Below are 13,413 nucleotides of genomic sequence, written 5' to 3' on the forward strand. Positions count from 1 at the left end.
TTGGAGGGTGTTTTATATTTTTCGGATTGTATAAACTAATGAAATTGGAGGCGGCCTAACTCATCCTTAAAAACCGATTCATATATAAGGTGAGGATTACGTCCTCTTTATATACTCTTCTTAAGAGTCTTGTCTATCCGATGTGGGATTTGGGTTTTTTCCAATACACCCCCTTCACGCCTAGCACTCTTTGGGCTTGGTGCGTGAATAGGTTTAGGCGGCCCTTGAATATAACAAGTACCATGTTGAAAGGATGAGTTAGGCCTCCAATTTCTTTATGGTATCAGAGCCTGTCGATTTCATGGGTCACCTATCGATTCACGCACCAAGCCCAAAGAGTGCTGCTGGGCGTGATGGCCGATTCACGTACCCAAGCCCAAAGAGTGTTGGGCGTGACGAGGTGTATTTTGATAAGAGTTTATATAGAGGAGACAATCCTAACCTGATGAACCGATTTTGTAAGGATGAGTTAGACCTCCAATTTCTTTATAAACTGAAATTTGCAGAACGCGCACCAAAACAAGTAGAGTGAATAAAAATAGCTTCATTCCTTTTAAATGCCTACGTAAACATGGATATATAACGTGTTATTATTGTTGTATATAATGTACAACACACTCAAAATACTCATCACGCCTGCTTAATTTACTACTGCAGACATGGACCAAAATCCATTCATTATTACTGACCTTAAATAGACGCAAAGATGATGCAAACCTTGCTCCAGAAACTCAATCTCCTTCCCCACTTGTCTTATTACAGTGCTGCTTTAAAAATATTTATTTCATGTCTCTTATTTCAAAATATAAATCATTCCATGAGTAGCAACCAAAACATGTCAGATTAATTTGGCCTGGATACCAAAGAGCACCAGGACCCCGCAGAACATGTGATACTTACTGATTGGGTTATATGGGATCATTATCTTTTATTTTCCCTTGATTTGATGATGGTTTTTACAGTACAATTTAATCCCACAATAAAAATACTGAAATTTCTTAATTAGGAGCTGTCATGAATTAACAACCGTGGCCTCTCAGTATGAGCAAATGCCAATATCTTATTAAATCATTTTATCAACTAGTAGTAATTTATGAACTCCAGTAAATTACTTGTAGTATGTCACAATGCATTTGCCGTACCGGGAGATTTCTGAATACAACTGTGTTATTCGAACAAAGACTTTAATTTGACACAAAAATGGATATCCATCGTTAACCGCATTATAGGACTTCATGAGCCACTAAAATGCATGCAATTAATCTTGACAAAAAAAAAAAAGTATGCAATTAATCACTTATTTGACATATTTCTCATTAAGTTACCATTAAAATACAAGTCATTGACCACTTATTTAACACTTATAGCACGTAAAAAAAAAAAACACTTATATTAATCACTCAAAAGTACTTCTTTAGCCACTAAAATCTAGATATCTCATAAACCACTCAGCAAAGGACATTACATATGTCATGAGCAAGGTCAATAGAATCAATGAAGCAACAAATATGAGGCCCAAGAGAGCAATGGTTTAGCCGAATGGATCTTCAATAAACCTAAAAAATAGAATGACTCTGTTGTAATTACGTAGCGACTCATTAATATTAGTCTTTTAGAAGATTGATAACTCATCAGTTTGTTATGAATAGATTAGAAATGATCTAAAATACTCTAGTCTCTATAAGATCTTGTAGTTTCTCAAGATATAATCTTCAATGAAATTAAGCCTATTTCCCTCATCATAAATTCTCATGAGGTTTTTCTATGGCCTCCCAAATCAAAGTGAGTTTGTTTGTACTTTGTTTGGATCAAGGTAGGATCACATCTCTTCACCGGAATTCAAACATGGATTCGGAAAAAGTAACAAATTTTAGTAAGGCTACAAACATTTCAAGGGAGATTAAAACAACACCAGAGAATAAGAAACAAACAGATAATTCCAAATACAGCTTCAAAGATTGTATGATTATTAATTCAATAGAATTTTGGTAGCATAAAAAAAGTACCATGAGTTCATAATAAATGGGACAAATTCATCTTGATGGGGATTAATTCCTCAATAATGAAATAAATTTAAAAAAAAATTATGCTTTCTAGCTCAGTGTCGACCACAAACTTCTTTTAAATTGCCTTTATCATTTTGATTGTATGTTAGGTGTAGAAAGTAAATAGAGAAAAAAGAAGTTTCTGGTTTGGGCCTCATACGATCCTTTTGTTTGGTCTAAACTGGATCTTGATCCAAGAAAGAAAAAAAAAACTTAAAGCAAGAGAAAAAAATAATTGTGGGGTGAGAGAGGCTCGAACTCTCGACCTCAGGATTACTCAGAAGCTATGAGACCTACGCGCTAGCCAACTGCGCCACCACCCCGTAATGTTTGTTTGGACAATAAACATATATATTTATTAAACCATAATTTGTAATAGATTTTTCCACTTGGATTATATTCGTAGACAATTGATTCAGATCATACATAAGTTTTTTTTTTAATACTTTCTTTTAAGGATCATATTTTTAATACGTTGTTTGATTAAATTATTTTAACAGAAGTTATCTGCTTTTTTAGAAGACATGAATTATCATGTTTCAAGTTTTTCTTTTCTTCATTGTAAAACAGTTTTTATTTTCTTTTTAACCTTCAGTAATTCTCAATTTGCTATTGATGTTAATCTATTAAGCATTTGTAACATGGTAAACCGCAAGTAAGACTTGAAGAACTTCAACTTTTAAAATCTTCTTTCTACACAAGCAATTGTCACCGGAATAATCAATAAAATTTTATATGGAACAATAATTATATTAGGAAAACAATCTAAGTCTTTTAATACAGTCAATATATATTTATTGTAAAACAGGAATCGTTAAAGCTGATATGACTTCTACATTAGGAGCCTTCCCTTCAGCTTCCTGCGTAGTAATTCCTAATTAAGAAATATATATGCATGCATCTAACTTAACGGATAGGATAATTAAAGGCAAAGATAGACAATATGGTTGCCATATATTGGGAGTTACTCCTAACTTGAAAACATGGGCATATATACACTGAATTATTTCGGTCAAGAAGGTAACACCTTCCCAACTTATCTACCACGCTAGCTCTATTAAAAACTATCATAAATTCCACCGAACATTAATTCAAGGGGAAAATATGCGCATTATAGGCAGAGAGACTAGTTCTTTGTGTTTTCTTGTTGTGATAATTATATATGGAGTACATGCAACTCAGTCAAAGCTTGAAGTTACTACAAAATAATTAAATATTTAAGACGTACATATCATTGATGTTTGTTAATTAATTTTTCCCTACATCACCTGATAATATTTTAAAAGAAAATATCACATTTTACATCATCAATATTGTATTCTAATACTTTATTTACCACTACTCTTTTTAATAGTAATTTTTCTTCTCATTTTGTATTCTAACTTATTGACAATGGGAGGGATTCATTGTATTGACATAATCATTATGAATTAATGGGTCACTTTAGGACATTATATATAGTTATTGTTGCAGGTATTGTGTTAAACGATGTAGAAAGTGTGAATTTAGTTGGAATTGTAGGTTGTTTCTATCAGAGAAGTTGGTTGCATAGTGTTCTTTGTTGGATGATAACTTTATTTTTAAGGAAAAGATATTTGCTAGGTGGATTTGAAGAAATCTATTCGGTGTCGAGTTTTCGATCAAGGAAGATCATCAAATATTGATGTCAAATTCGATCATCGAAAATTATGATTAATTATATGTGAAATAAAGTTTGTTCCGGTGAAAGTTTCTCTATTTGTGCTAGAGATTATTACAAAATAGATTATAATCTTGCATGGAGTGGAACAATTAAATAGATTTATTTAGACGTGTATTCAATCAATTATACCAAGTAGATAATTTTAGATAAGTTTTATGAGCTAACCTAAAAAGGTTGTATCATGATGTAGTTTGATTAGATGTTTATGCAGGGGCGGACCTAGACTAAGCCCACTGTGGCAAGTGCCACACTAGTCCAGGCCCTTTTTTTTTTTTTTTAACTTTTAACTAAATGTTATATTATATAAATCAAATTTTGTAAACTAATCACATGTGTATGGTGTGGTTTAGTGGTAAAGGCGCGCCTTTGTCATCCAAGGAAATTGGGTTCATTCCCTATATTGCCCATTTTAGCTTTTTAACAATGTTATTTTAACTAATAATATCATAAAAAATGTATAATGCAAGTGTTGAACCGAATTACCTAACCTAAAGTAAAATCCATTCATATGTACCACTAATATACTATACATACAATTGTTTTATGAATAATATTGTGAGAAATAATATATATGACGATCTGCAAAAAATTGTGCCACTTACTTACCTTGCTTGTATCGCCGTTGCTGGCTTCTCCGCAACGGACCGACACTGCTTGTACTGTCGTTGCTGCTTTATGCGCAAACGGACTGGCTGCCTCAGTCGTACCCTTCGTCGAATCGAGGCTCTGATACCACTGTTGGTCATTGATGGGAGTTTGGGGGACCGTCCACATCGAGGCTAGAACAACCACACAAGAGAGGGAGACGCCACACTCTTACCCAATACCTTAATGCAATGGGTTTATGGGTCCTCTTACTTATATGGTGTTCAACCTTTACTATTTTATCCGATGTGGGACATATAACTCACAATTGCACACAACATTTGTGAGGCCAGGTCCACCCCTATGTATATGCAACAAAGTTTTGAATTATTGATGCATACAAATTAAATTTTTCATCTGTTATCTACTAAAGTAATTTATATTATTTCCTCTATTTCAAAATACATGTCTAATTTTTGCAATGTGCACTATTCACTTGACTTACTTTGACCATACTTTTTTAACTAATGTATAAATATAAATATTAGCTTGTAAGATGTTGTTTGATTTGTCTTGACAAATATTTTCAAAATATTAAATTTTTATAATTTTTTATTTTAAATAATTAAAAATATTAACGGTCAAAAGTGTGCATTGATATATATAAAGTGGTTGATTTGGTCATGTTTTTTGAAACGAAGTGAGTATGAGACTAGGGTCTAAGGGAGAGTGTGAGTGTGAGTTTGAATTTATGTGGTTTAGTACGTAATACGTTAGATTCGTGGGACCTGTTCAATTGTTATTGTGTATACTAATTTATCTAACCTAAGGTCCTTGTCTCCAAAATTGGAATCAAGCCATGCTGAATCCAGAGGTGAATGCACCATCACGAGTGTCGGGAGCTGTCTTTGCAACTATCGGGAATTTAGGCCATTGTAAACGGACACCAAGCAAATATTATTAATTTCAAGTCTCTGTATAACTCACTTTAAAAATTAAATGGAACAGACCATTCCACGTGAATAAAACCTTAGTATTGTTAATGTTTAAGATTACATCAATCATAGTTTTGTTCTCGTGATTCTAGGTTATGGATGGCCATTTAAGATTTTTAATACTAGGTGCGTAGATTAATCAAACCTGTGTATTTCACAGGTGCAATGTACCTGACCTATATGAAGAGTGAATGGACAAGATAATTGTGTTTTTTTAGGAGAAGATAATTGTTGTTAGATGGTAAATTATCAGCTTAATATTTTTTTTTTTTATCGAAGACACTTTATTTGGTATGACCTAGGATGTAACGATAAATTAAACTAAAATATAGTATACCCGAGACGACCTGAATTAAATAAAGCAGGAGTATTAGCAGCATATTCACTCATACGAAATTATGGCAAGTCTTTCAATTTTGAGGAAAGAGTTTTCACCTCATACGAATGAAACTCGTATTAAGTGAGATCCACGTTCATTTAAGTCAATAATTAAGAAAATATTACTAGTGGAAAAGAAAAATAGATAGAGTATGAATTTGTTTTCCTGACCCTAACACCAAAATAAATTCCATGGTAAAAATAGTAGTTTAATTTCGGGTTCAATATGTTTTTGGTCCCTATAAATATATCAATTTTTCATTTTAATCACCCTAAAATTTTTGTTAGATTTTAGTTCATAAAAAATTTTCCATCACCAATTTTGGTCCCTACTTTTTAGTCAATTCATGTTCTAGGCTTTATGTTTTTTAATGAAATTACTTAGAAATGTGTAGAATATTATGAAAATATTTTCCAAAAAAAATTAGATTTTTTAGCAAAACATGAATTTAATATGAATTTTTTAGCACCAAAAACATTAAAATTTATATTTAATTCATCTTTTGTTAAAAAATTCTAATTTCTTTTGGAAGAGATTGTTATAATATTCTACCTATTTCTGAAAAATTTCATTTAAAATATGATGGTTAGACATGAGTTGACTTAAAAATAGAGACTAAAAGTGGTGATGAATTTTTTCTAAGGGACTAAAAGTCTAACAAATTTTTTAGAGGGACTAAAATGAAAAGTGTATATATTTATAAGGACCAAAAATATAATTAACCATTTTTTTTTCCAAGTGAAAAAGTGCAATTCAAATTTCTTTCAAAAATAGTAATGTAGTTTACTCATAAAGATTGTCATTGGGGCATCGTTTTTTTTTTTTTCTTAATTAAAAAAATGTCATTATAATAGAATTTATGCACGGATATAAACATTTTTCTTACAAAAATAAGTATGGTTTTGGTTCATCTAAATATACGTGTGCATAAATTTTATCATAATGACTTTTTGTTGTTGTAATTATATATGATGTTTTGAACTTAAAATGGTTTGTCAAATGATAAAAGATAAACTTTGTATGAGAGATCTTAAGTTCGAATTAGACTGAGACACTATCTTGAGTTAGAAGCATATTGATATATTTGAAATTTTAGTTTACAAATGGATGCACATCGAATTCACGACAGTAGTTTCTCTTGTACATTGAATCAGTTGATGTAATTAGTGACTAATAAGCAGTTTTTCATCCATTGTATACATAAATCAATCGAATTCAATATACATCCAAAAATAATGATAAAAAATGAAGTGTCATTTTTATTTTATGTTCTTGCTCTTTGATTGAATCTAAACTTCAAAATTGACTCAATCAAATTCTAAATGGAACTCATACATTGCACAATAACTTTGATTTTTTTTTTTTTTTTTACAAGCAAAGCAAATATAGTTTTAAACGGGAGCACGGGGTTAAACATGTTTCGTCTCTATATATTTTGTTTTGAAATTTGCTTGAAACTTTCGTCTCCACATTTTTTTTGTTATCAATACTAGTCATTAGTTTTAAGGGTTAAATATGTTTTTGATCCCTATAAATATATCAACTTTTCGTTTTAGTCCCTCTAAAATTTTCCTTCGATTTTTAGTCCCTATGAAATTTTCAATCTTCACTTTTGGTCCCTCTTTTAAAGTAAACTCATATGTAGAATTCATCTTATTTAATGAAATTTTCCAGAAAAATTCAAAATATTATAATAATCACTCCAAAAAAAATTCAGAATTTTTGAACAAAATATGAATTTTTATATCTTTTACGGTTAAAAATTCATATTTAATTTGTGTTTTGTTAAAAAATTCTAATTTTTTAAAGGAAATTTTTTTTAGAATATTTTACACATTTCTGCATAATTTCATTAAAAAATAGAAAATTTAAATTAAAAATAGGGACCAAAAGTAGTGATTGAAAATTTTATAGGGACTAAATGTTGAAGGAAAATTTTAGAGGGACTAAAATGAAAAATTGACATATTTATAGGGACCAAAAACATATTTAACCCTACTTTTAATTGGATAGCACTTAGATGACGTTGTAGTTGGTGATATTGACCAACCAGAGTGTCACATCTAGCTTTCTTCTTTCTCCCTCACAATGATATTTTGTTTTTTGTACACTTATGATATTGCAGTTACATTGATCAATGTCACCAATATCATCAACGACAATATCATCGAAATGTTACCGTTTTAACTAGAGTAACACATGTAAAAAAAAATATTTGGTAAATTTAAGGTGACCTCAATGGTCTAAATAATCACATAATCAATAGGTTACCCTTGCCACGTGGACTTTTGTTAGACGGATGCATGTCTCTATAATTTAAAGTGATAATTACCAAAATTATATAGCAATGAAAGTTTGAAGCAAATTTTGGTATAAACCATGTGATTTCAACCGCCATAGTTAACATGATATTTATGCATTTTGTAGGAAAAGTTAGATAAGTTGTGTCTCAAATGTTCATCAAGATTGAAGAATACTTCAAAACTGAGAAAATATTTGCACACCTTAGGAATATGCTTATTTCTATTTTTATTAGTCTATATATATATATAATAATCATTTTCATCTTAGGTCACGTATTTTCTGGCCATATATATCCATATCAGCATCAAATAAATCCACATGGGTATATCTTACTTTGACTAGGAAAATAATGACAAAGGACAAAAATATAAAACAATTATACTTCAAAACCCAAAAATTAAACTACGGAGGTGTATTGGATTAGGATTTTAAAGGACAATTTTTATTTAAAAAAGTCTTGAGGATTTTAAAAGATTTTGCAAGATTTTGATGACTTTGATGATTTTAAAAGACTATTAAGGATTTCAATGGATTTAATTCATAAGATTTTAAAGGATTTGAAATGATTTTATGGATTTCAAGAGATTTCAACAGATTTTATGAATTTTAAGAAATAATTGAACAAAATATCATAACACACTCTCTTTCACAAAATCTCAATAAAGACTCTTTTATTTATTTTATTTTATTTTTTACGGGAGAGCTAGAGCTACAAAATCTCAATAAAGACTCTTTTATTAATTATATTTTATTTTTTACGGGAGAGCTAGAGCTAGAGCTAGAGTTAGAGCTAGAGAGAGCGAGTGAAGGAATCAGAGAGAGAGAGAGGGGGGAGAGAGGTTTTTTACGGAAGAGCTAGAGAGAGAGAGAGAGAGAGAGGAAAAGAGAGAGAAGGGAGGAGAGAGGGAGATATAGTAAAATTAACAATCCTAAGAAATCTCATGTTTTCATGAAAGACTTTTTCATGCTAAAATTTCACTAGAAAATCCCACAAAATCCATCAAAATCTGATTTATTAAACAATCCTTCGAAATTTGAATGATTTTGAATACCACTAGACTTTTTTTTAAGTGATTAAGAGTCTTGATTGAATACCACAAGACTTTTTTTAAATGACAAAGAATCTTAATTGAATAACACAAGACTTTTTTTAAATTGAAAAGAATTTTGATTGAATACCACCACAAGACTTTTTTATGATAAAAAAGTCTTTTAAAATCCCTTAGAATCATGATTCAATACACCCCCTACATTTTCCACCGCAAAAGAGTGTGAGTGTAGTAGCTTATGCGTTACTAAAAAGGGCAAGATTCTTGTTTAGTCTATCGTAAGTTATGACTTTTTAATATTCTACTACAACTATATTTGTGAGATCATTATCAGGAAGAAAAAAAAAATCTAGAGTCAGACTACGGCCTTATTCCACTTTGCAAAATACTTTCTTCGATCCTATTTATAAAAAATATTTGATTTTTTTTATTTATTGCATAAATAATATACTTGGTCAATATTCTAATCCAAATACATCAATTATTCAATTAATTTAAAAAGTCAATTTTTCTTATAAATAGGACCGAAGATATAAAAAAAGTTTGCTAAACAAGTGTTACCAAAAACTCTAAGTATTTAAGATGGTTAAATTATTCTTAAAAAAACTAAATATTATAATTTTCATTGCATTAAATTTATAATTTTTAGGTTCTTAAAAAGTGGTATGGAGACGGCCGTCATTATTTCTTTCAAAAATTATTAAAGTATATGTGATGTCCAGGGTTCAAACCCCAACTACAAAAAAAAGATATTTGAATTTTTTTATTAACAATAATTATTACCATACTTTCACTTCACATTTTATAATTTTAGATGTAAGAAATAGTATATGTTATCAATTGTGATTTTGGATACCATTTTTGTTAGAAATATACATTATTTTATTTGAAGAAACCAAACTAGTCTCCCAAAATTAGCACAAAGAGAATCGAACATGAGATATTGAGAGAAACAAATTAAAGGTCCCAAGACAACAATATCAGACCAACTCAAATGAGTTAAAAATATAAAATAAGTTTTCTAAAAGACTTTAAGTTTAATTTTCTTTAATAATAAAATAAAACAATCAAATACAATATAATATAAGTGTTGGGTCACGAGGAGAGTCCGAGGGGATCTTTCATATCCAAACAAAGCAACCATATCCAAAACCTTAAGACAACGAGTTTATTAGTTTTCTTACTCATAAAGTGTTCAATATGCAATTTTCTATCTGATGTGGGACATATAACTTACACTTGCACACAACAATTTCTCTCTGAAGTGTGAGTCCATCAATTCATCATGCTCACTCCTCCTTAAGTTGTATCTCTTTCATCCGCACACAATTGCTCATGCCACCATTGCCGCTTCCAACACAACAACAACCAGTGCCTGGACACCAAGGAGTCGGTTGAACCATTTGTCGAACCTCGACTTTGATATCACTGTTAGGTCACGAGGAGAGCCAATTAATCACAACAAAACAACCACACAAGTGAAAGTAAACCATACTCTTACTCAAAATTTTAAGAAAATAAGTTTATGAGTGCGTTCAACCTTCACTTTTATATCCGATGTGAGACATATTAGTTGCACACAACATTAAGTTCCTAAAATTAATATGATTTTACAATCAATATAAACTAAATCAAAATTGTTAGGATTTCACAATCAAATATTTAAAAGATTTTAAATGACTTTAAGTTTCGTTTTCCTTAATTAATAAAATGTATCAACAAGTACATACTTCAATTGGATCCAGATTTCAATCCATTAATAACAAAATAAATCAACCACACAAAACAACAACAAATTTAAAAAAATGACTAAGTTGTAATAATCTATCCAATTGAAGCACTACTAATCTGAAACGCAATGGGCTGTGAAAATAACCTTTGCATGTAACGAAACGCAGTGGCGTATGGTAGTTGCCAAGTCATCATGCAATACAGGTGGAATGTAGTAGTAATCCATCACACACAGTATGTTCGGTCACGTGCTAAGGTGTTGATGTTTAGGTTAACATCACGTGCTTCCTCGGATACCTCTAGAAATATTCATTTCATTTTTTCATTCATTCATAAACTCCAATTGAATGTGTGCCAGTTGTGTATCTATTCATCCATACGCTCTTCCCCATAAAATTTACACACCATTCCAGTCTGTCACCTCTCTCAACGTCTCTCTCTCCATAATTTCACCCATCTTTTCCCAATTCTACCCTCAATCTCTTTTTCATATTTCATTGCACTTATCCGTTTACAAGGGTAGTTTTGACATTTACACCACCTAAAACCCATGTTTGAAATAATCCAACTGGCCAAAGCTGTCATGCTTTTGTCACATAGCTACCCCCACAAAAACCTTCACTTATTTCCACAAAGGTTTACACTTTCTTCTTCTGCCTTGTCTCTCTAAAACACATCTCTTTTACATCACTCCCCCACCTCACTTCAATCACTTGCTTCTCACGCCTCTTCAAAAATAGTCAAAATAGTATAAAATACACATTCAATATCTGCGCGTGTAAAACACTTTAGGTTATTCACGTGTGAATGTTTAAAAAAAAAAACAGTGTACCGAATAAGGGTCCCTCTTTATCTTGCTTACTAGACAAGCCGTGGCTCGTAAATGCCAGTGAGGCTAACCACTTCCCACGCATAAAAGTCACTCTTTAATTACTCACTCTTTCTCACCAAGCTTCACCACTATTTACAATTTTCAACAGTTAAAATATTTTCTTTTAAAATTTTAATCAATAAAAAATTCCATAATTTAATACCCCACCTGGCTACCACTATATAAACCTCTCTTCACACAACCTCAAATCACACACACAATCTTACAACCTTCTTACATTTCCCATCAATCTTCTTACAAAAAGATCCGTTGCATTTTTTGTTCACGATTTTAAAAATGGCTTCTAGTTTTCAATCTCTACTCAAATTCTTTCTTCTTATCTCAATTTTTTACCTTTCTTCAGCTGCTAGAAACTTGAACGAGCTTGTTCAAGATCAATCTCAACTTCTTCATTACCATAATGGTCCATTACTCTATGGTAAAATCTCAGTAAATTTAATCTGGTATGGTAACTTCAAACCATCACAGAAAGCTATAATTACTGATTTTTTCACCTCACTTTCTTCACCATCTTCATCAAAACCAAACCAACCTTCAGTTTCAGCATGGTGGAAAACAACTGAAAAATACTACCATCTCACCTCAAAGAAAAAATCTACCCAGCTTTCACTTTCCTTAAACAAGCAAATTCTCGATGAGAATTACTCATTAGGAAAATCCTTAACAAACAAAAACATTATCCAATTAGCTTCCAAAGGTGAACACAAAGATTCCATCAACGTTGTACTAACATCCTCTGATGTTTCTGTAGAACGTTTTTGTATGGACCGATGTGGCACACACGGTTCTTCTTCTTCATTGGTACCCAGAAAAGGCAAGGTTGCAAAATTTGCTTACATTTGGGTTGGAAACTCAGAAACACAGTGTCCAGGGCTATGTGCTTGGCCATTTCACCAACCAATTTACGGTCCACAAAGCGCACCATTGGTTGCACCAAACAACGATGTAGGGCTTGATGGAATGGTGATAAACTTGGCTAGTCTTTTAGCTGGAACAGCAACAAACCCTTTTGGAAATGGTTACTTTCAAGGTCCTTCTGAAGCTCCTCTTGAAGCCGCTTCAGCTTGTCCTGGTGTTTATGGCAAAGGTGCTTACCCTGGTTATGCTGGTGATTTGCTTGTTGATTCTACTACTGGTGCTAGTTTCAATGCTCATGGTGATAATGGAAGAAAGTATCTTCTTCCTGCTTTGTATGATCCTTCTACATTATCTTGCTCTACTCTCGTTTGAAGGACTTAGTTACTTTCCACTGGCAGTGTAGAATGTTGTTGTACAAATAAGAAATTATGTAGGATTAATTCATTTAATTTTTTTATAATGCAGATTTTGTAATGATAAACAAGCAAATGTACTTTTGTTTGCTTTTTAAAAAAATATATTAGTACTATTTTTAGTAGATTTATTAACTCTGGTTTGAAATTTGATTTTGATTTTAATTTCAATTCCAATCTATGATTGTTTGTGGGGTTGTGGGGATAAAGATGAAACTAGTTTTGGGACAGAGCTTTGTGGATTCAAGATTGGGTCCAATGCTTTATTAACAACACTTGTCGAGTTCTAGTATTGGTTTTTAATTACTGTTTGGTCCAAGTGGGAATTGGGATACCTAATAGTAATAGTAATAGTACTAGTACTTCATTGCAATTTGCAAGAAGCAAGATAAACTATGTTCTTCTCTGTTTAAAATAGTGTTCTTTTTTAGCCAAAGTGAGGAATCTCGAAGCAATAAGA

The 13,413-nt window shown here is 31.4% G+C and overlaps 1 protein-coding gene and 1 non-coding gene across 2 annotated transcripts; one reads left to right on the forward strand and one right to left on the reverse strand.

Annotated features, from left to right (window-relative positions):
- Positions 1-2,283: 2,283 nt before the first annotated feature.
- On the reverse strand, positions 2,284-2,368 carry TRNAM-CAU (transfer RNA methionine (anticodon CAU)). Its single transcript is given in 2 exon segments — positions 2,284-2,319; positions 2,331-2,368. It is a non-coding gene; the product is annotated as a tRNA-Met (tRNA).
- Positions 2,369-11,860: 9,492 nt separating this feature from the next.
- Positions 11,861-13,088, forward strand: LOC25489481 (protein PHOSPHATE-INDUCED 1). Its single transcript, XM_013605468.3, has one exon. The coding sequence runs from the start codon at positions 11,959-11,961 to the stop codon at positions 12,910-12,912; it is 954 nt and encodes a 317-aa protein (XP_013460922.2). The 5' UTR covers positions 11,861-11,958; the 3' UTR covers positions 12,913-13,088.
- Positions 13,089-13,413: the final 325 nt, after the last annotated feature.

Source organism: Medicago truncatula, chromosome 3 (assembly GCF_003473485.1).
Source record: "Medicago truncatula cultivar Jemalong A17 chromosome 3, MtrunA17r5.0-ANR, whole genome shotgun sequence".
In the NCBI taxonomy this organism is placed as follows: Eukaryota; Viridiplantae; Streptophyta; class Magnoliopsida; order Fabales; family Fabaceae; genus Medicago; species Medicago truncatula.

Bases quoted from the DNA above. Each gene is read 5' to 3' on its own strand.
- LOC25489481 (XM_013605468.3), top strand. From the start codon at position 11,959: ATGGCTTCTAGTTTTCAATCTCTACTCAAATTCTTTCTTCTTATCTCA.